Source organism: Didymosphaeria variabile, assembly GCF_027946475.1.
Source record: "Didymosphaeria variabile strain IMI 356815 chromosome Unknown scaffold_3, whole genome shotgun sequence".
In the NCBI taxonomy this organism is placed as follows: domain Eukaryota; kingdom Fungi; phylum Ascomycota; class Dothideomycetes; order Pleosporales; family Didymosphaeriaceae; genus Didymosphaeria; species Didymosphaeria variabile.
Window position 1 is genome coordinate 4,132,736 of NW_026611622.1, and position 20,686 is coordinate 4,153,421.

At 52.4% G+C, this 20,686-nt stretch overlaps 5 protein-coding genes across 5 annotated transcripts; 2 read left to right on the forward strand and 3 right to left on the reverse strand.

The window, feature by feature from the left end:
• Positions 1 to 432: 432 nt before the first annotated feature.
• Positions 433 to 2,586, forward strand: N0V89_004705 (uncharacterized protein; the record flags this gene model as incomplete). Its single annotated transcript, XM_056213487.1, has 5 exons — positions 433 to 562; positions 614 to 1,076; positions 1,134 to 1,735; positions 1,785 to 2,116; positions 2,332 to 2,586. 5 exons carry the CDS (start codon positions 433 to 435, stop codon positions 2,584 to 2,586), a joined length of 1,782 nt encoding a protein of 593 aa, XP_056073795.1.
• An 877-nt stretch (positions 2,587 to 3,463) lies between these two features.
• Positions 3,464 to 4,481, reverse strand: CBR1_1 (NADH-cytochrome b5 reductase; the record flags this gene model as incomplete). Its single annotated transcript, XM_056213488.1, has 3 exons — positions 3,464 to 4,142; positions 4,196 to 4,277; positions 4,331 to 4,481. The coding sequence occupies 3 exons, from the start codon at positions 4,479 to 4,481 to the stop codon at positions 3,464 to 3,466; spliced, it is 912 nt and encodes a 303-aa protein (XP_056073796.1).
• Positions 4,482 to 7,391: 2,910 nt separating this feature from the next.
• Positions 7,392 to 8,165, reverse strand: N0V89_004707 (uncharacterized protein; the record flags this gene model as incomplete). Its single annotated transcript, XM_056213489.1, has 1 exon — positions 7,392 to 8,165. One exon carries the CDS (start codon positions 8,163 to 8,165, stop codon positions 7,392 to 7,394), a length of 774 nt encoding a protein of 257 aa, XP_056073797.1.
• A 357-nt stretch (positions 8,166 to 8,522) lies between these two features.
• On the reverse strand, positions 8,523 to 16,186 carry MYO1_1 (class II myosin; the record flags this gene model as incomplete). The annotated part of the gene is made up of 5 exons (XM_056213490.1): positions 8,523 to 8,683; positions 8,797 to 9,274; positions 9,327 to 15,315; positions 15,363 to 15,547; positions 15,596 to 16,186. 5 exons carry the CDS (start codon positions 16,184 to 16,186, stop codon positions 8,523 to 8,525), a joined length of 7,404 nt encoding a protein of 2,467 aa, XP_056073798.1.
• Positions 16,187 to 16,709: 523 nt separating this feature from the next.
• Positions 16,710 to 20,597, forward strand: N0V89_004709 (uncharacterized protein; the record flags this gene model as incomplete). Its single annotated transcript, XM_056213491.1, has 4 exons — positions 16,710 to 16,941; positions 17,060 to 20,034; positions 20,078 to 20,318; positions 20,398 to 20,597. 4 exons carry the CDS (start codon positions 16,710 to 16,712, stop codon positions 20,595 to 20,597), a joined length of 3,648 nt encoding a protein of 1,215 aa, XP_056073799.1.
• Between the last annotated feature and the right edge of the window lie 89 nt (positions 20,598 to 20,686).

Genomic DNA, 20,686 nt, shown 5'->3' on the forward strand with positions numbered 1-20,686 from the left:
TTTGAGGAGAGCTTGATTTGCCGCTGAAGCCATGGGACATCATGCCTAGAAATGGATTCAGCCTATCCTTTTTAGTACTTTGCTTGAATGGATGAAGCTGGAATCAGCTTTCCCACAGAGGTTCAGGTTAGTGGAAGCTGAGTGAATGGTTGCGGCAATACGAGGGAGCCCGGCCCTTACCGGTTTGCCAACTAGTCTATGCATTATGGGAGTCAAGACTCTTGTTTCCTTGTGTTGTGACCTGTATCTGATCAGTACCACCACTGGAGTGAGAGTTGGGTCTGGTGTGGCCGCAAAGTTAGGCTTCAAGCCAATGTGCTCACCTTCTATAGGTCCAAATACGTGGCAATGAATCGAGCCTCGTCTTGGATATTAGTCTTGATAAGTGACAGATGATTGACTGCGACTGGATGAGACGTTTCTAATGTGCCAATGGGTCAAAGCAAAAATCCAGATCCTCATGATCCGCCCGAAGGAGCTACTCAGGTCAAGATCGATGGTAAAGTTGAAGGCGTGGTAGCAGGCAGTATTAGTCTTAGCGGTGGAAAGAACCAAATCATAGGTACGTGTTGTTGTGGGTTCAACCACTGGAAAGATTTTGACGCAGAAGCAGGGCAGCTGCATAAGACGGTCCATATTGCAGTAAATTTGGCTGACCATATGGTTGGCTACGCTGCAAGAATTAAAGGTGCCGACGTACGCATGAGGGACATAGCTGATCGAATCCGAGCTACATCGTCAATTTTGCATGGGATCGAGATCCTGTTCGAGCAGCTCTCATCAGAACCCAAAGAAGGATTTTCGAAGGTCCCCGATGCAGCTAATGATCTCTACGCTGAAATACAGAGCTGTGAGACATGGCTTGGAGGTGTCGGAAAGCAAATGTCGGATTTCATGGAAGGCGTTCCCGCTCCAAAACGGGTTGAGGGGAAAGTGAGAGAGAAAGTCGAGTTGGCACAAGAGAGCCTTGTCCTGCTCGAAACGAAGATTGCAACCGTGGAACTCGGCATACAAGACCATAAAGTGAATCTACAAATCCGGCTGTCGATATTCTCTCTGTCGTTCTCGAATCAAAAGTCAGTAGTAATCTGGATGATGGCGCGCACATAAAGAGAACTTACTTGCTCGCATAGGCCAGACCTTACTTGGAGCGACGTGATTAGTGATATGCTCAGTGAGCTCAGACGCATACTTTCGGAGTTGGACTTGCTTCGAAATGGCACAGAGCCGAAAACTTTGCACTCTCCTGCACTCGGTGCTTCAAATGCTTCGAAAATAGGCCTAGTGCCGGCACCCGCAGCTTTCAATCCTCGCTACGCCGGCTGGCTTATCCAGAACGGGTCCCCACATGCAAAGAAAAGTGATGCAAAGATTCGATCTTGGTTGAAACCAGGTGTCACGCCATTAGCCTTTTCGAGCGAACAATTGTACCTCCAAGTCGTAGGCCTGATGGTCGAGGACGGCAAGAAGAATCAAACATTACATAGTACATACGAGAGGTTGGGACCACAAAGGCAAAGCGCCATATTGGACCTTCTTGCTCAAGAAAATCAGGAATTACAAAAGGAGCAACCTGTCCTTGAGTGGAAACTGGCCAGTATCCGGCCGCAAATGCACCGCATTGACCGATATCAGAGGGAAATCGTTTCTATGCTAGTCATTCTCAAGACGGAATTGAAGCCGCATGTTGATTGGGAGAGTTTGAAGGGTCCCCAGGTGCCCCATTTGCGAGGAGGTGCAGACCGCGCGGAATCGGACTTCGAGGATGAAAGGTATATGATTAGGCACACTTCAGGGGCTCGGCATGTTCGTCCGCCACGACGCCACGGGCGGGATCATGAACACCATCGAGAAATGCCGGAAGAAATGCCACGCATTTACAATGCATATGCTGGCCCCAGCCACGGGCGAGAAAGGCCACAAGAAATGCCACGCATTTACAATGCACATGCGGGCCCCAGCCACAGACGGGATCATGAATACCATCGACAAATGCCGGAAGAAACCCCACGCATCAACAATACACATGCAGGGCCCAGCCACAACGCCAGACATCAACATCATCAGAGAACTGAAGCTTCTTCCGAAAGATTTCAACAGCAGCAATCTTTCACTCGTGCAAACCCTATCCTTTCGTTCGGATCTCTTCACGCAGGGGTGTTTTCGATGCACGCGCCCAGCCATATCATGGCAAAGGAAAATCCAGAGCCCATGAAACGCGAAGAAACGACGACGAACTGATCCACGCTCTCGTGGAGGACTGGTATGAAGTCGTTAGCGTATGGCCCAGAAGCAATCCAACAGCCAGCTATAACGTAGCGCAAACGGCAGGCCCTGGGTTCACTCACGGTACTGGTGCTTCTGTATACGGCACTTCTGGAGGACAGCAATATGCCACCACCGGTACTTTGGCATATGGCACTTCTGGGGGACATCAATATGCCACCACCGGAACACATGCAGGCGTTACCTTCGCGGCGCCCGGGCATGGGGATACAGGTATGCCCGCTCATAATGCCGGCGACACATATACAGGCACTGCTCAAGGGCCAACTGCAGCGCATCCGACCGACAATTCCGATGTAGTCTCTACATCCACTAGACGAAGACGGACTGGCCGCGCGAGAAGACAGGGTAGAGTGATTACCCTACAGGCTATTATCAGTACTGCTAGACAGCGGCGAAGGGAAGACGGCGGGCGACGGTGACCAGGAGGAGCAGAACAAGATTGTTGTTCAGCCATGTCCAAAGAACACTAACAGCGCATGGGTGTTGAGGCTTGCTGCTTAACATATGGATATCGAGGAGTTAGCAGTGATGGTGTGTAACGTTGAGAAGGCACATTACCCTAGAGCTACCTATCGGCCATGCAGATCCATCGTCTTGCCCTTGCACTGGCGTCGACGTTCGGTTTCTCACCAAATGAGCGTGATGATATACATGAGCCTCTTTACCCACGTGGCAGCTCCTTGCGTGCTTCATCTCTGGTTACTTCGTCTGCAAGCCCATGATACTTCTCGCCTTTTCCATCACCCGCTCTGTGCTGACTATTATCTTGCACGCGTTCAGAGTCTACCTGCTCAGCCCTGAAAGTATGCAAGGGATAAGAGATCAATGCGAACGTAAGCCAAAGAAGCTGCATGAACGTTTAGAGATACTGTCGTAATATCAGGGGTGTTTTGGGAGTGTCTGCACAGCAGTACAAACATTATGTACATTGAAGTGTGATCTCTATTGTGACATGTATACCCAATCAGATGGTATCCCACCAGGATATGAACAAGCCAAAAGTGGGTATACCTCGTTCGCCATAGATTGCCCTCCAGTTAGTCTAGCATTTGGTCGAACACCTAAATCATCGGGCCGCTGAAGCGAGCAATCGCCCGAGTTCTGCCCCGCGCTAAAATGTGCGCTACTGCACTATATGACCCAAGCCCAGGATCGTTGACTTGTGATGCAGCGTTTAGAAGCAGAAGACCTGGTCCTCGAGCTTGCTGACAGGTCTTGCCTTCTGGTATCCCAAGCCCTCGGTAGCCTTCTTGAGCGCAGAGATCATAGGTGGGGGTCCACACATGAGGATCTTGACATCCGAAGCCGGAGCAGGGAGCTTGGCCTTGATCATGTCGGCGGTGACGAAGCCCACGCCGCCATCCCACTTCTCAGGCGGGTTGTTCAGCACATAGTGTACTCTGAACTTGGGGTCCTTTGCGGCAATCGCATCAATGTCTTCCTTCAGCAGGATATCCTCGGGGTTGACGTTTGCGAAGATGAGATCGACCTCGGTCTTGTCGCCTGCTGCGCGGCCGCGCAAAATTGCCTTGATGATCTGCAGCATGGGCGTGATGCCGGTGCCGCCTGCGATCATACCGAAGTGTCTGACGAGGTTGGGTGTGTAGACCATGGCGCCCTTGGGACCTCGGACCTTGATAGTCTGGCCGACGGCCAATGAAGCGACGTGCTTGGAGATATTGCCCGTAGGGTAGGACTTGATGAGGAGATCGATGTAGCCGTGGTCTTCGTCGGAAGAGATGGGGGTGTAGGAACGGACGACTTCCTTGCCATCGATGGTAGCGGCGAGGGAGATATGCTGGCCGATGGGCAGACCAAGGATGTCGGTAGGGCGGGGCAGCGCAAGGCGGTAGCTGTGAAGCATTAGCACACGATGGTATTGAGCGACCGTGGGTATGTTGCGTACATTGCGGTGTTGTGCGAGAGAATCGTCTTCTCCTTGAGCGGGAATTCCTGGAACTCAGTGGGCTTCAGCACCTTGCGGGGAGCTATCCAGAGTCAGTACGAGAGTTCGAATATCCACAGGGTTATTTCTTCTCACCGTTGCTGTACACCTTCCATCCTCCTAGCATCAGAGCCAAAGCTGCAGCGAAAGGCAACCACTCCTTCTTGACGATTGCGGTTCCTACGATGAGCAGGGCGGAGGGGATATACACGCCCTGGACATACTGGGGTGCGAACAGGCCCGACATAGTGACGAGCGTTCTGTGTGCGAGACTGCGGTCGATTTGACGGTGTTGACGTAGGTAGGCAGTCAATTGGGGCCACCGAGGGGAATATAAAGCGCCGCAATGCGGAACCGGTCGTCTGTGGGGTACTAGTTGTCAAGCAGAGGGTCCAGGTCGGCGTATGCAGCGCTCAAAAAGCTGCCGATCAGACCACCCCTCGGTGATTGCTCGTGCGCAGCGATGATTGGTCCACTAAGCGAGTTGCCTAGCAAGTTGCCTTGTTGGGATGCGAAAACGACAGCGGGTTTCGCGTCACGGAAACCGACAGATGTTGTGCGAGTTGTTGCAACGTCTTTCTGTCTAACGAACCAGTTTCCATGTCCGGTCTGACGGTGCCTTGCGCGAACGATGCATGAATGTAGCGGAAGCGGGATTTCAGATCGCTTTGGGAAAGAAGTCCCGGGTGTGACCATAGCGGGCAACTTCCGCGCTGGTCGCGTGCTTAAGCGAGGCATACAGACGACCATGCGGCTTCGCTGCCATCCTAGTTTTCATATGCAAGTAAGCCTGTCGCTTTTTCTGCCTCCAGGAATCACTCTTACGCACGCAGCCAACAACCTAAGATCAAGATAAAGAACTTATGGCCATTTGGCCGTGTTTTTGATGCCCAAATCCTGAGAGTTGCTTTGGCTTTTGATCATATATACCCTGTTCGATGATGGAGCAAGAGGTGAAAAGGCTACAGACAGATATCATGGCCGAGGTAAACGCGACGGTCTTCTGTAGAGAAGTATGAACATGGTGACTGGTCCTGAAGAGTATGTACTGTGTCGCTCTATGCTGAGGACGATCTTTGATGTCGCCTCCATTTAGCGTGTTGCTCCACGCTGAGGTCTCCCAAAGGATCGAGATGCCGTTTTAACTGCAGCTGCGTTGATGGCGATCGAATGACCTGTCGGTCTCGAAGATATTCGCGGACTGTGCTTGAACCTGGCCTTACAACTGTCTGGCTGGACCCGTCGCTGCCAACAGCACGCATCTCATCAAATAGTCTCTTTAGTGGGGAGCACGGATCCTGCATTTCGACACCGCTGCCACTCTCAACGTCCTGTTGCCGGTCTCCTGGTCTAGAGCCAGTGGAGAAAACATAACGAATCTCTGTGAACGGTGAGCTCCAGACTCATTCATCGGCAGTGCACACCTACTCCACGCATCATAAGAAAGCTGAGCAATAAGCCATGCCCATGGTATAAGCGCCATCGTCTGCCCAACACCCCAGGTGTTGTCGTCGAAATCGTCACCAGCCATCCTCTGTATATTGCGGCGTTGACAAAACAGTGCAGCATAATGTGCAGCCAGTAGACATGAAGGAACCAGAATAGTAAGACTATGATGGACGACCAGTCTCAGCCTTTGTAGCTTCGTATCTTCTACCCGCAAAGTCCTTGAGACCGCGTAAAGCCGGTTCGTTCCTACGCTCGGTTTGTACCGCCAAAACCCCAAGGGCACTATTACGCAGAAGTTGAACAGCGATGGCAAGAGCGTCCAGTTGAGAGGAGCAAGACCACTCTGCTCGTTCAATACATCGATTGTACCACGAAGCCGATGACACGCTGTGGAGAGCTCTGCTGCGTTCGTGATGGACGAAGCAGAATGCGTGCTCAGAACGGTAGCTATCAGCGTCAGAGGGCCCTGTATGCTCAAGCCGATGTGAAGCCAAGAAGCTCCCTTGCCTCGAGTGTGGAAGTATCTCTCATGGAATACGTTCAGAATCATCGTCAGTAGTATTTGTACATTGACAAGCCATTCCAAGTACGGTTTCTCCAGGACGGGTGGTGTCTGTAAGATTTGGATAATAGTGGCCGCCGTCAACGATATCGCAAACACAAGGTGAGCGCTGGAAGTTCCTTTCGAAAAGGCGTGGAGAACTAATTCAAAGGTTCTGTCAAGGCGCGCTCGACATTTTGCACACATGCATACTGTTTCGTCATGACCATGCGAGGTGTCATTATCAACGTTTTGGATCCCTGGATTCAGCCAGCGGCGGTAACGTGCGAAAAGCACGATAGGAAGGAGCGGGCCAGACGTTATGACTGCGGCTGCTTGGACGCAGAATGCGACCATAGCTCCAATTCCAGATACGTCCTACAGTAGCGTTAGGCATATAGTCAAGAGCATTTGGGGTAACAATTAATATCACTGACTGGGTTCCCCGAGCCGAAAATGACTACGCATGCATCTTCGCAATTGGCAATGTAGTCGGTGGCATTCAGACCGTGATTCTTTGCAGCGCTCACGACATGTTGAAATTTAGTATATGCATTGCAGTCCATTATGGTGAGCTAGAACATGAAATGAAGTAGACATAGCAACGAAAAGAAGGTCCAGAAAATATATAGTTGCGCTCTCGACGTTTGAAAGCTGTACGACAATCTTTCGCAACGTGCGTGTACGAGAGTGAACTCTTTTCAAACGTGAACGAAGCGGTCTGGTCGATTGAAGATGCTGATTTCGGCCTCGACCGAATTTTGCTAAGGAAATATGTCCTTGTTGGGAAGGTATCCGATGTGCTTACATACGCCCCGTGATCCTCCATGTTTCATGTAATGCCGAAGGCACAAACTTGCGCTTATTGGCCGAATGCTTGAAACGTGTATGTCCGTCGAAATGTCGCGCGGATTACTGTCCGATCCGAGCTGCATTCAAAGGCCCAGTAGACTGCAGCCCTATCTGCAACAGGCTCTCGAGTTGTTTCGTGAACGACTTCGTCAATACCCCCACGCAACAGTTTCGGATTAAGACACTGCGCAACAGTTCTCCTATTGCATATTCTGATCCATAATTCTCCTGAAGTTGAAATCCCTTATCTCGTGGGATGTATCAGTTCTGTGACGCTCGAAACCTGGCTTCTTTGTCTTTCGCCGATCACGACTTTCAGCCCACATATTGCTCCCATTGAGGAAATCGTTTCGAAGTACAATTTCCCTCAATTCCCTCACTGCCCCTCCAGTCTCCCCCTATCTCCTCCATCTCCTCCATCTCCTCCATCTCCTCCATCTCCTCCATCTCCTCCATCTCCTCCATCTCCTCCATCTCCTCCATCTCCTCCATCTCCTCCATCTCCTCCATCTCCTCCATCTCCTCCATCTCCTCCATCTCCTCCATCTCCTCCATCTCCTCCATCTCCTCCATCTCCTCCATCTCCTCCATCTCCTCCATCTCCTCCATCTCCTCCATCTCCTCCATCTCCTCCATCTCCTCCATCTCCTCCATCTCCTCCATCTCCTCCATCTCCTCCATCTCCTCCATCTCCTCCATCTCCTCCATCTCCTCCATCTCCTCCATCTCCTCCATCTCCTCCATCTCCTCCATCTCCTCCATCTCCTCCATCTCCTCCATCTCCTCCATCTCCTCCATCTCCTCCATCTCCTCCATCTCCTCCATCTCCTCCATCTCCTCCATCTCCTCCATCTCCTCCATCTCCTCCATCTCCTCCATCTCCTCCATCTCCTCCATCTCGAACTCCTCGCGTTCGTCGCGATAGCTTTGGGGTTGCGATTCTATGGACGATGTGGATTGGTCTGAGAGCGAGTGGGTCGATGAGATGATGAAGGGATGCTGTGAATGGCTCATAGTGAAGGAGGTGCGTCTTGTGGGGGGTTCGATTGGGGATGGGGAAGCCGTGGCCGGGTTCTCGTTGGATGGCATGGTGTGTAAGGTTGACTCTGGAGGTGAGTGCTGTGCTGTGCCGGTCTACAGTGCGGTAGTCCGTCAAGGGACCATATCAACGAACTTGCAAATGGGCGAAGAGGCCTGTGGGCCATGCTGGATAAGTGAAAGTCTGTTCGATACATTCACTTGGTGAAGAACATCAGGGATTGAATGTGCAGTAAACATGTTCATATCATTATTCCCCCAGGCGTTTCCGCCCAATCTAAAGCCGCTCATGAAATAAACAACAAGCGCTGCATGCCCAAAGCCAGGCCAAAACGCCCAAGCCCAATGCCGCTATTATACTATGCGTGCGTCGCAAAACAACCCCACCACCACCGAACATAGAATCAATCACAAAAACGCCCTAGACCGGATTATGACCCTAATAGTCCTCTTCCTTTTGAGCTCACCCTTCTCGTCGACATCACTACCATCATCATCCGTAATCTCGATCTCTTTTTCCACCTCTTCGTCGACGAGCGTCCTCTCATCACCATCCTCATCCACCCGTTCTAATTCAGATTCCTCAATGATATCCTCAACAGTTGGATTCAGGTGCCCGGACCTCCTCCACCCCCTCACCGAGGTCCCACCTACTACAAAAAACCCTTCTGACCGGAGATACGTCGTAGCCCACCACGCAAGCTTCGCACACTCCCCGCGTTGGCCTTCTCGCCAGCGGCTATCTCGCCCATTTCACCCATTAGTAGGCCGATAGATGAGCCGCGACGGCTGCGGCTGTCGCCGGCTTCGCTGCCTGCGCCCGGCACACCTAGGGCGCTGCGACGCTCGACGCGGAGACCTTTCCAACCTTCGAGCTCGCGCTCAAGACGAAGGGTCTTCTCTCGCTCTTCGCGAAGTTCGCGCTCGGCGCGTTTGGCGGCGAGATGATTGGTGGAGTCGGAGGACTGGATTTCATCTATGGTGGAGAGAAGACTGGATATCTTGTCTCGTGCCTTGTTCAGGTCCTCCATGACAGACACGTTCTGCTTGTCGCGGCGCTCGATTTGGTTCTGCAGGTCCTTAACCGTTCGGTCGACATTGCGAACGCTACGCGATTCAGTAAGACGCGTCGACTCGGATGTTTCAAGAGCCTTCTCGAGCTGCAGTCATGGTTAGTATATCGTAGCTTGCTCGTGGTTTACTATATCTTACCTCTTGAATGCGGCCATGCAAAAACCTGACGTCCTTGCCAGCTGAGCCAGTGTATCCTTTGGTTTCCAAATCAACAAGGCGAAGCTGGAAATCCTTCAGATTTTTCTCTACGGCGGCCTTTTCCTTGTGCAATTGAACGTTGGCTTCCCGTTCGGCCACGATGTCCTTCTGGATCTCCTGCGCCAGTGCTTCGGCACGTCGCATCTTTCCAACGGCAGCGGCGGCAATGTCTTCTTGTTGAGCAAGGCCAGATTTGAGCTCGAGCAACTCGCGATCGTACGTGGCAGCATTCCTCATAGCTGGTGACTCTGAGTGTGACAAGTCCTCAAGCTTGTCAGCCGCCTCTTGAAGGCGTGCTTCAAGTCGCCTCTTCTCTTCGATGGCGGAATCGCGTTCGGCAGCAATGTCATCGACGTTGGTGCGAAGATTGCGCACCTGCGAGAGTAGGCTGACAATCTTAGACTGTGCTTCGTTGTGGGCATTTGCTGCCTCGTCGCGCGAATTTGAAATGTCCTGAAGCGTCATCTCGAGCCTGCTCTTCTCTTTCGCCCAAGTGGACGAGTTGAGGACCTCATCGTCCCACTTGCTCCTGAGCTCTTCGATCTCCTCCTTCAACCGGCCATTTTCTTCGCGAACATAAAGAACGTTCTCTCGCTCCAGATCAAGCTCATGTGTCAGCGAGGACAGCTCGTTCTGATACTTCTTCCGGGTTTGTTCTATTGAGGTCTCAGTATCCTCAAGATCGTGCTCTCGTTGGTTTCGGTAGTCCTCGAGCTCATTCTGGAGGCGCTTCTTCGCTTGTAGAGCACTCCCAAGGTCAGTGGAGAGATCTTCCACGCGCTCTTCATGCTGTTGCACCTGTCGTTGCAGATCCTCAACCATGCCATCCATCTGCTTCCGCTCTGCCATGATCGTGGCGCACGTCTCCTCGGCCTCCCGTGCTTGAGTCTTCGCAAATTGCTCCGCCCGAGACGCCTTCAGAACAGCGATCTCAGCCTGTTCAAGTTTGTTGAAATACTCATCCGCACGATTCTTGTATAGGTCAAGGCTGGCAGTGACGTCGACGAGGCGGGATGTCTCGTTGTCTAACCGTATCTGAAGATCGGCGAATTCCTGGAGAAGATGATCGTGGTTTGCCTGTTCCTCCTCTCGTTCGTCGAGCAACTCCTCAAGTTCTGACTTTGTGTCACGAAGCTCAACTTCGAGCGAGACCTTCGCGTGCTTGATCTCATCGAACAAGGTCTTTGCGTCAGCAAGGTCGTTGACGGTGGCGTTGTGTGCTTGCAGTAGCGACTTCCTGGACTGTTCTTGAGAATTCAAAAGATCGAACAGCTCTTCATGCGACTTCGTCTGCACTTCCTTGTAAGACAGTTCTCCAGACCTGAGACTATGCTCCAAAGAGGAGACCTTCTTTGCTGAGTCGTCGAGCATATCGTGGAGACGGAAGTTTTCCCGCTCGAGCTTCTGTACGCGCCGGACTGACGGGCTATCATCCTGCCAGCCGTTGCGAACAGGGGATCGATCGAGTTGGCTCTGGAGGTGTCGATTGCGCATCTCCGACATCTGCAGCTGGGTTTGAACCTGTTCCAATTCTGCGGCGAGATCCATACGATTGTTCAGGATCACTGTGTCGACAGTACGATCAGACCTTGCAGAGTTGGTTGTGGCATTACTGATATGCCTTTGGTTGGTTGGAGTGTTCGTTCGCGAGAACTGCTTGCGGGGCTCGCTATCCTTGCGTTGATGTGAGGGCGATCGGCGACCATTGACTTGGCTGCTGTTCATCTCTTCGAGCAGAGCACGCTTCGAATTGGCGTGGCGAGTATCCATCTCGTGGATCTCGTCCTCATGTCTATCACGCAATTCATCCAGTTGAGCTTCAGCTCGAGAGTAACGTTCCGTAGCCACGCGAAGAGCTTGATTGGCGGCTTCCAAGCGTTCAGCCACGTCAACGGCCTTGGTGATTTCTGGTTTGACGCCGTCGTAGGTTATAGGACCATCTTCAGCATCAGGATTGAAAACCTTACGAAGCAGAACAAGCTGTTGACGGCATTCTTCGAGCTCACTATTGCTGCTATCCAAGGCTGACTGAGCGGCGCGCGTGTTTGCCTGAGCTTGAGTTCGCAGTTGCCTCTCGGTTTCGAGCTTTCGATTCGCATCCGCCAACTGGAGACCGACAGTGGAAGAGGTTTTCTCGGCATTGCGGCTGGACTTATGCTCTCTGTTGATCTCGTGATTGAGGTCTTCCAAGCTAAGAGAAAGTTTCTCTTTCTGCTTCTCTAGGGAGGCAATGGTCAACTGAGCATCTTCTAATTGATGAGTAAGGCGCTTGTTGTCCTCTTCGGCCTTGCCCTTCTCGGTCGTAAGCTGCGCAATGCGGGATCGTTGAGTATCTCCGGCCCTTGAGTTAGATCGTGCAATATCGAGATTTTTCTGCTGGAGCTTGTTCAACAGAGCCCGGTTGTCGTTCTCGGATGCAGTAAGGCGGCCCTTGATGGTGACCACCTCACGTTCAAGACGTTCCTTCTGTTGATCGTTGCGGAGTTTGAAGGATTCTGAGTCACCAAGCATCTGCGTGAGGCTGTGGACCTGTTCAGCAAGATCATTTCTCTCCGCTTCAAGCTGGTCCAGTTGCTGGTCCTTCGCCTCGAGCTCCTTAAGCTGAGCCGCTTGCCGTTCCATCGCAAGCCTACTGTGCGTACGCTCTGCCGCTGCGTCGGCATCCAACTTCTCCTCCTGCAGCTTCAGGTACTTTTCGCGAAGGGTCCGAAGTTCAGTCTGGTAGTCCTTCCGCTCCTTCTCTACCGCCACCCGAGATTCAGTAGCTCTTCGAAGCACGTCCTGCTGAGCATACATCTCTTTCTCGATGGTAATCTTCGACTCGTTCAGAGCGTCGAAATCGCGTTGCAGCGTATCGAACTTGTGTTCCCCAAGGAGCTCAACGTCATCGCGAGATTGTCGCTCACGGCTAAGTTCACGTTGGACCTCGAACAATTGGCTCTTGAGGTCTTCGATCTGTTCCTCGAGGAGTCTCCTTCCCTCGCCAGACTTGGCGTCTTCGGAAATCTTCTCCTCCAGCAAACGCTTGGCATCTACAGCTTCACGTTCGAGTTGCTGCTTTTGGGAACGCATGGCATCAAGCTCTGCCTTTGCGTCGCGGAGGCGACTCTGCAGATCGTCATGCTTCGAGGCCAGCGTTTTCTTCTCACTATCAAAGAGCTGCCGGTCGGATTCGTAGGATTTGAGGTCTGTTTTGAGAATCGCTAGTTCGCTCTCTTTCCGTCTGATCAAGTCTTCGTAGCTCGTTGACGTAGACGAGAGGTCAGCGATTTGTTGGCGCACCTGACGATTCTCGTCAAGCAATTCTTTGACTTGCTGCTTCGTATTCTGCAGCTCCTTGTTAGATGCCGCAAGCTTAATGTCCAGGTCTTGGTCGGTCTTCAACAGCTTCGCTTCGAGATCCTGTAGCTTCCGTTCTTTCAAAGACAGATGGCTCGTCAACATCTTGACTTCTTGGTTCAAAGACTCCTCAGCCTGACTGCGTTCAGACTTTGCGTTCTCCAAATCCACCAATTGTTGATCTAGCTTGGTGAGCTGGTCTTCCAGATCTTGCTTCTCGCCCTCCAGGTTGCCAATGATTTGTCCTGCCTGCTCAAGCTCGTTGCGCCAAAGCTCAGCCTGCTCTTCAGTCTTCTTCTTGGCTTCCATGAGTACATCCAGCTGATCTTCAAGCTTGTCCTGATCCTCAATGGCTTCGGCAAGTTTCTCAGAAAGTTCGGCTTCGCGGATCTGAAGACGCTTGAATATCTCCTCCTTATCAAGGGCCAGAGCACGTTCACTTTCCAAAGTCTTCTGAATGCGTTGAATGTCCATCTCCGCTCGACGACGATCATCCTCAACTCGCATTCTGTCTTCCGCTTCCTGCTGCATCTTCTCTTCGAGCTTCTGGATCATCTCGTCCCGCTTCTTGACTTCGGCGGCTTGACGAGTTGCTCCAAGCATCGGCCTCATGCGGGCAAAGAGTCTCCACCAAGGATTGGATTGCAGGTCAAGGTAGACTTGGAAGTTTCGCTGGATGATACGCGTGGCCTCAGCTCGATATAAGCGCTTGTGAGCAATGCGACGTTGGATGAAGCCTCTGGCCGCGGACTGGAACCGACTGATGATGTCGCGAATGAGAGCGTCGCGTTGCTCTTCTAACTCTGCTAGAACACCGGCGCGGAAAAAGACCTTGGTTATACCAACACGATAGAGCGCAGTGTCCAGATGAAGCTTTTCGAGGATCATTTTGGCTGCAACCTGACCCTCAAGATACCCTTGGGGCAAGTCATTGCAAAGGACTTCGTAGCGTTGACGGAATTCCACGAACGGAAGTCGATTAGGGAAACCAGTGCGGGCAATCCTTATTCCTTCTAGCACACCGTTACATCGTAGCTGGTCGAGCACTAGAGGGGCACTGAATTGCTTTGGCCGCTTTTTGTGGTTCGGAAGAATGCAACGCACAAAATGGGGATGAGTTGAGTGAAGTTGCGTCATCAATGTAGAAAGCTGCTCCTTGTGTCGTTGAGCCACCGTCCGGAACAAGCCTTTCTTGACACGGTTTCGAGCGCCTCCGAAGTCGTCATCGGTATCTGCACAATCCGCAAAAAGGTTCGCAACGTGCTTATCCGTAGAACCAGCAAGTAAGCGGGTGACGTTGTCATTCAGTGGATCCTTATTCTTTTCTAGCCAACCCTCTGTGGAATACTCGACTTCAGCAGCGTAATGTGTTAGCATGAAGCCTTGGGTCAGCAGCGAGCGCTTGTACTTCGTGCTTTTGCGATCCCACAGAGAGTGTAATTTTTCAGTGAAGCTTTTGTCCGTAGCTTTTGGCATAACACTATCCTCATCCAAACAGGAAAAGATACCAATGGGATTGGGCAACTCGATGAGGTCGATGGTCGGCTGGAGATCCCGTCCGAAATCAATGAACTTCCACTCGATCTGTTCACGGGCGTACTCTTCCTGCTCCAGAACGAACATGTGGTGGTTAAAGAATTGCTGCAGCTTTTCGTTCGTATAGTTGATGCAAAGTTGTTCGAAGGAGTTGTCCTCGAATATTTCGAACCCAGCAATATCGAGAACCCCAATGAAATGGGAATCATCACCGCCTGATCCTGTACGGTCCAGTTGACGATTGATGCGGTCGACAAGGTCACCAAAACCTCGCTCATAAATACCCTTCGCCAGGGCATCAATAGCGAGATTGACCTGTTCTGGGGTCTGAACCTTCTCTACCCATTCGCGACCTGCCTTAACGCGCGGGTGCAACAAAGCCTTGACGAAGTCTTCCATAGGGATTCCGAGAAGTTGACACACTTTCTGTGCCTGTTCAACCGACTCAGGGTCGAAAGCGGCCTGGTCTGCTCGCCGGCTCTCCTTGATCGCTTTAATGTTGCCGAGCTGAAGTACGGCCGCAACTGTCTTCAAGATCGAGGCTTGTTCCTTGTCGGAGAAGTCCATTACATGGAAAGCCTCAATCAGCGTATTCCATTCGTCGCGATCTGAGACGCCCGAGATCTGGTCGTTGCCATGCTTGGTGTAGTCGAAGTCCTCCACATCCAAGTCGTTCAGAAGGAATTCCCGCTTCATCTGTTGGTCCGCACCGCGGAGCAATTGATAGAACACGTGGTAATTACGCTCATTTGCATTGAGCCGGACGACCCTCGACTTCTCCAACAGATACCAGTCGATATAGGCACCTGCAATTTGACCAGTGCGGGTGAATTCAATCCTAATGAATTTGCCAAAACGAGACGAATTGTTATTTCGAACGGTTTGGGCGTTTCCGAAGGCTTCGAGGATGGGGTTCGCGCGGAGGATCTGCTCAGAGAGATTTGAGTGCTGTCTGCCGCCCGACTTCCCGCGGGGGGTATCTGAAGGTGCAACTGCTGCAAGATATTGGATAACCTTTTTAGTGTTCTCTGTTTTACCAGCACCTGATTCTCCGCTGTAATTTGTTAGCGCAAGTCTGCTGCATAAGTTGGCCAAACGCACGTTACTAAGATACTTTGGTTGGCACCCTCGTCCACCAGATTCCGGAATGCCTCGTCAGCCATTGCGAAAATATGTGGCTTTGTCTCTTCTCTGCTCCTCCCTCGATACATGTTGATGTATTCCCTCGAATATATGGGAAGCGGGCAATATGGGTTTACTGTTACGAGGAACAGTCCGGAGTAGGTCTAGACGTCGTCAGTCGAGATCGTTGCATGGTCTTCTACATGACATACGTATATCAGGTCTGCTTGGTAACGCATGTGCAGGTTATGAATAACGGAAGGCTCATTGAGGTGCGTGAGCTCAGCCATGTCGTTGGCCTTGTCGAACTTGGCCGGATTGACCTTGTCCACCGATTCTGCTTCCACCTCATGTTGCTCTCCATTATCGCACTGTACAAGTATTTGCCCTCCTGGAAGGTCCTCTACTACCCAACCCCGTACAAAGGCGGTCTTAGCATCTCGTAGCCAGACATAGCGCTTGCCTGAGAAGTCGTTTTCTCCCTCGATGCCGCGCACCTCTGGCAAGTCCTGAGTGCCGTCTTCTATGAATTTGGGCGCAAATGTTCCCGCAGGTGTGCTATTCCGGTTCGAATTGGCGCGAAGGCGGGTCGATTCGTTTCGAGAGAGCAGCGGGCTACTCAGCTGGTTGAGAGACTGATTGCGGGCGTGGCCCATGACGGGTTGCTGATCCGCCAGCGGCGACGAGAAGAGAGCAGACTTCGGACGGGTATTAAGTGGTGCCGGCGCCGGCGATGGCGATTGTGAATTCCTTGCGAAAGGACTGTTCCGCCATCGTGGGCCGTTTGGCGCGGGCGCGCTCATGGTGCTGTTGTGTCTGTGGGTATCAGGGCAGGTGCGACGGCGTTACCTTCATGCATCCGCAAGGCGCATAATGCGGAGCAGGAAATCAGAAAATAACAAGAAGAACGCCTCTTCGAAGCCCCAATTACCAATATGTACAAGGATGCAGCGACCAGACGTCGAAATGAAAGCCGCGGTTCCAGCTGCTGCGTGACGGCGGGATGCGAGTTTGTGTTGTTTACATGTTTAGCGGCGCTCGAGCCTTCCCCTAACGACAGGCCTGGGGCAGCGCGTCACTTCCCGCAATGTTGCACGTGACTAGTCTGCTAGTGCCGCGGCGCGCTTGGGCGATCAATGAGCTTTCTTATTCGAGCGCATCTATCATCTCCAACCGCTGCATTCCAAGCAGCACCTTTACCCACCCGTCGCCCTGCTCCTACCCTTCACCTGCAAGCGCGCTCGCTGCCCTATAAGCCAGTTATGTGCCGCTTTTAGAAAAAGTACGCCTCCATAACAGCGCGCAACAACTCGCGACTTCCACAATATGGCAACCAACTGGCAGCCGTCTTTCGGCCTGCCCTTTCCTCCATTTCCTCCGCCTCAGCCGACCCCGCAACAACAACCGCAGGCTCAGCCAGATGCTCAGAGCGGCCCTTCCGACGCGTACCCGCCGCCGCCACCCGCGAGCACCTTTGTGCCGCCGCCGGCGTGGAATATACCTGGTTTGAACATCCAGGCGCATAATCAGAACGCCCAACAACCCCAATTCCCATCTGGTAAGCTATTCCTTCCTTCCAAATGTGTGAGTAATGAGCATTATACACAGCTCGGTCTTCCAGCTGTTGTTTCTAGCTCGAAGCGTTCGTGATTGAAAGTATCGCTAATGCGGCGTAGCATGGCCACCGAATTTCCCCATGCCGGACCAGCTTGCCCAGTGGAACCAGATGCAGATGGACATGCAGCAGCTGCCTTTCATGATGATGCAAAATGCACCACCGATTCCTGGTCTCGCTCTTGCTTCGAATCCGCCGCCCCAGTCACCCTTCCAAAGTGCCACACCCACACATCCTTTCCCCACACTGCCGCCGAATCATCTGTTCCCCGCGCCCGCACAAATGTATCTCGTTCCGCAGTCGGTCCAGAACGACCGCATTACCGATATGACGGAAAGTGACAAGGAAGAAGGAGAAGTCAGCGAAGGGTCCCGGTCTCCAGCAGTCAACGGCCGCACCTACCCAGATCCTCCGCGATCAGTTCCGCTGAACTCTTCTCGCTCTTCGAACAACCCTCAGGCTATTCAGCAAGAGGTCTATAACCCGGACCAGCCTGCGGCAGGCCAGACAAGCGAGGCTGCGTTGCGAACCAGAACCGCAGCACCGGCTAAGACTACTGCAGACAACATCTCGCAGCAACGGAGCGACGCGAAGGCATTCATCAAGCTACTCCAGAACAACAACATAGGCTATCACGCGCTTGCTGCCGAGGCTTTAGATGCGAGCTCTTTACGAGACCTTTACCGAAGCTTGAATCTACCGTCAGAACCTGAGCCCATGCCATCCCCTCCCAAGGTCAATGGCAACGCACAGACTTTCCCGAGCAATGGTGACAACGTTGGGTCACGAACATCGCCACCAACTACTAGCTCAAAGCCAGTAACTGCAGTCAATACCAGTGTTCCACCAACCAAGTCAGCCCCGTCGCCAGCGAACCGTAAAGAGTACCTCGCTCAACTACAAGCAGCGAAGAAAGCTCGACAACAAGGAGGAGCGAAACTTACTCCACCTCAGAATACCCCGCCACCGGCACCGGCTGCTTCGAAAGCCGTATCTGCGCCCCAAGTTGCAGGAACCGGCGAGAACGGGCAACTCACAGAAGCAGAGAAGAAAGCAAAGACTACTGAGCTGATAAGACGGCGTATCGAGGCTTTGAAGAAGAACTCATCTTCTCCTGCAGGCGCTGCATCGTCCAAGATTACAGCTACCGGTTCCACCACTGCTACTTCCTCTGGTCCTCTTCCTGCGACTGTCAATACATTGCCGCCCACCGTTAACGATTTTCAATCCCGAGCTGTTCCTCCCTCGCCTTTCGGAAATATTCCTGGACTGTTTATGAATTCTTCCCCAGTTGTGCAACCCAGTCAGCCACCCGTCACTCCTGGATCCAGCAAACGAAAGCGGTCGGTCCCCTCGAACAATTCACCGCTTCAAGGGAATGAACAAAATGCTCACGGAATGCAATTTGACGATAGACAAGACGTAGTTGCAATTCCTCCGACCCAGGTCATAAGTCCCTCACCCTTACAGAATGGTTTGCAAGGTGTTCGAGCTATGCCAGCGCTACCTGGGTTTCCATTACGGCCTGCATCTGTGAACCCACCGGTATCAGCTTTGAGCACTCCAGGACCTCAAACTCCATCCAGCTCCACTCGGAGCCAAGAGATGGATGATAAGGCGAGGAAACAGGCTGCCCTCAAAGAGCGTTTGCAGAAGAAGATAGAAGAGCAAAAGCGACAAGCAGAGCAAAATCGACTCGCGAGCGCGCAAAGTTCTCCGAAGCCACTGCCACAACAGTCTCCGTCACTGCCTAAACTTAGTGTGGGCCGAGGAACGTCCAGGGAACCGAAGAAGCGACGTAAAGTGGACATTGAGGCGGAACAGTCCGCCTTGGATATCGACATTGCAGCGAATGCTGCCAAATTGGCACAGATTACGAAGGAGTTTGAGTTACTCACTGCGAATGACAGGAAGATGCGATATGACAAAGAACGGCTTCAGGCAGAATTAGAGAGCCTTGGTATCGATACGGAGGGCATGCCACATGCAGAGCTCCAAGCGAAAAAGGACGAGATTGAGCGTGAGCAGGGCATGGCTCTCAGAACGCTGGCGGCGTCCACCAACATCCCCGCCACATCACCTACGATGAAGCAATTAGCTGGAGCAACTGTGCCCGCACCAGCGGCAACGGTCCTTAAATCCGGAGGCGTCACCCAAGCCTTGTCGCAACCGCCCGAGGTGTCTCAGCCTGTCATCCAAACAGGCATTCCTGGACTCAATGCGCCATTTCCTTTGGCATCATCGCCACCGACTATTGCAAAGCCCCACGGTGCGATCAAACAGCAAACTTCACTGCCTCATAGTACACGGGATCAAGCTGATCGACCAGAAAAGTCCATACCATCAAAACCTCCGGTGATTGCATCCGTGCATGATGCGGTCTCTAATGACCTGAGTAAGCCAGCAACACCGCTTGACGACGAGGAAGACTTCTATTCCCCTGAGCCCGCCGCCGTCATTCCAGCCGGCGACCAAATTGAACCTGCTCCCACATCATCAGCACGTGCCAAGTCTCCTTCCGAAGAGGGCGAAATGGCCATGTCAGAGTCCGATGAGGAAGACTATGAGCCTGAAGAAGCTCAGGAACCACTGTCACACGACCAAGTCCCAATTGATAAAACTACGGAGCAGGACACGACCGTGGCGACCTCCCGGGCTCCATCATCAGCATCACCTTCCGTGTACATGCCTACGAATGAAGACGAGGACCCGTACGAGCCTCCAGATGTTGATCAACCTATGATGCACATTGATCCTGGTCACGCAAGTGTGGAGCCTCAGCCAAATGATCAGCAGGGGGAGGTTGAAGAGGGAGAGATGGACATGTCCACTTCATCTGGCGATGACTCTGATTCGGACACTTCATCAGAGTCGTCTGCGGAGGAGCCCAATGAACCAGCTCTCGCATCTAGTAGCAAGAACCCGGGTTCCTCTGTGACTGTTGCTGACGATCTCGCACCAGAATTACAGCCTGATGCCTCAGCAGTAGCACTGGTATCACAGGACCCAACGGGTCCTTCGACAACCCAAGAATCAGTAAGCTTGGCAATCCTACATAGACTCGGCTAACAATGAAAAGCATGCAGAGGAAGTTGAAACTAACCCGCGATCATTTGTGCCATATGAAAGTCCTCTCAGACTGTTCAAGTCATACCGTTACCATCCCACCTTTGCGCAAGACATCTCCAGCGGGTTTTTGTCGATGACTTTTAGTCATCAAATTGACCCAGAGAAGCCGCTCTGTGAGACCGAGGCGTTGGGTTTTGAATGCGTTGACGCAGGCTGCCCCAAACAGCATTTTCGGGATATGAACATTAGCGGTGCGTGTGCGGCAGCGACTTCAATCTCGTCTGTATCTAGTACCATCTGTACGCAGACTGACATGACCACTTTATCTAGGTGAGAAGCTCTTAGTCCAGCTTGGAACTGCGAATCCCGGAAAGACGCCTGAGGAGAGGCAGCGTTGGAATGATGGTCTGCGAGGCGTACTCAAGGACTTACGGCAGAAGAACACGAAAGACCCGAATGGCATTGCCATAGAGATTGCCAACTATCGTCGCCAGTTTCTCCAGGACGATACCAGAGTGGTCAACCTATGACCTTGTAGAGTCGACACCCGCATGCCCTGGTGATTCTGGGCATGGCAAAAACACACGGGGTGGCTCGCAGTTGGACTGCAGAAGCGATA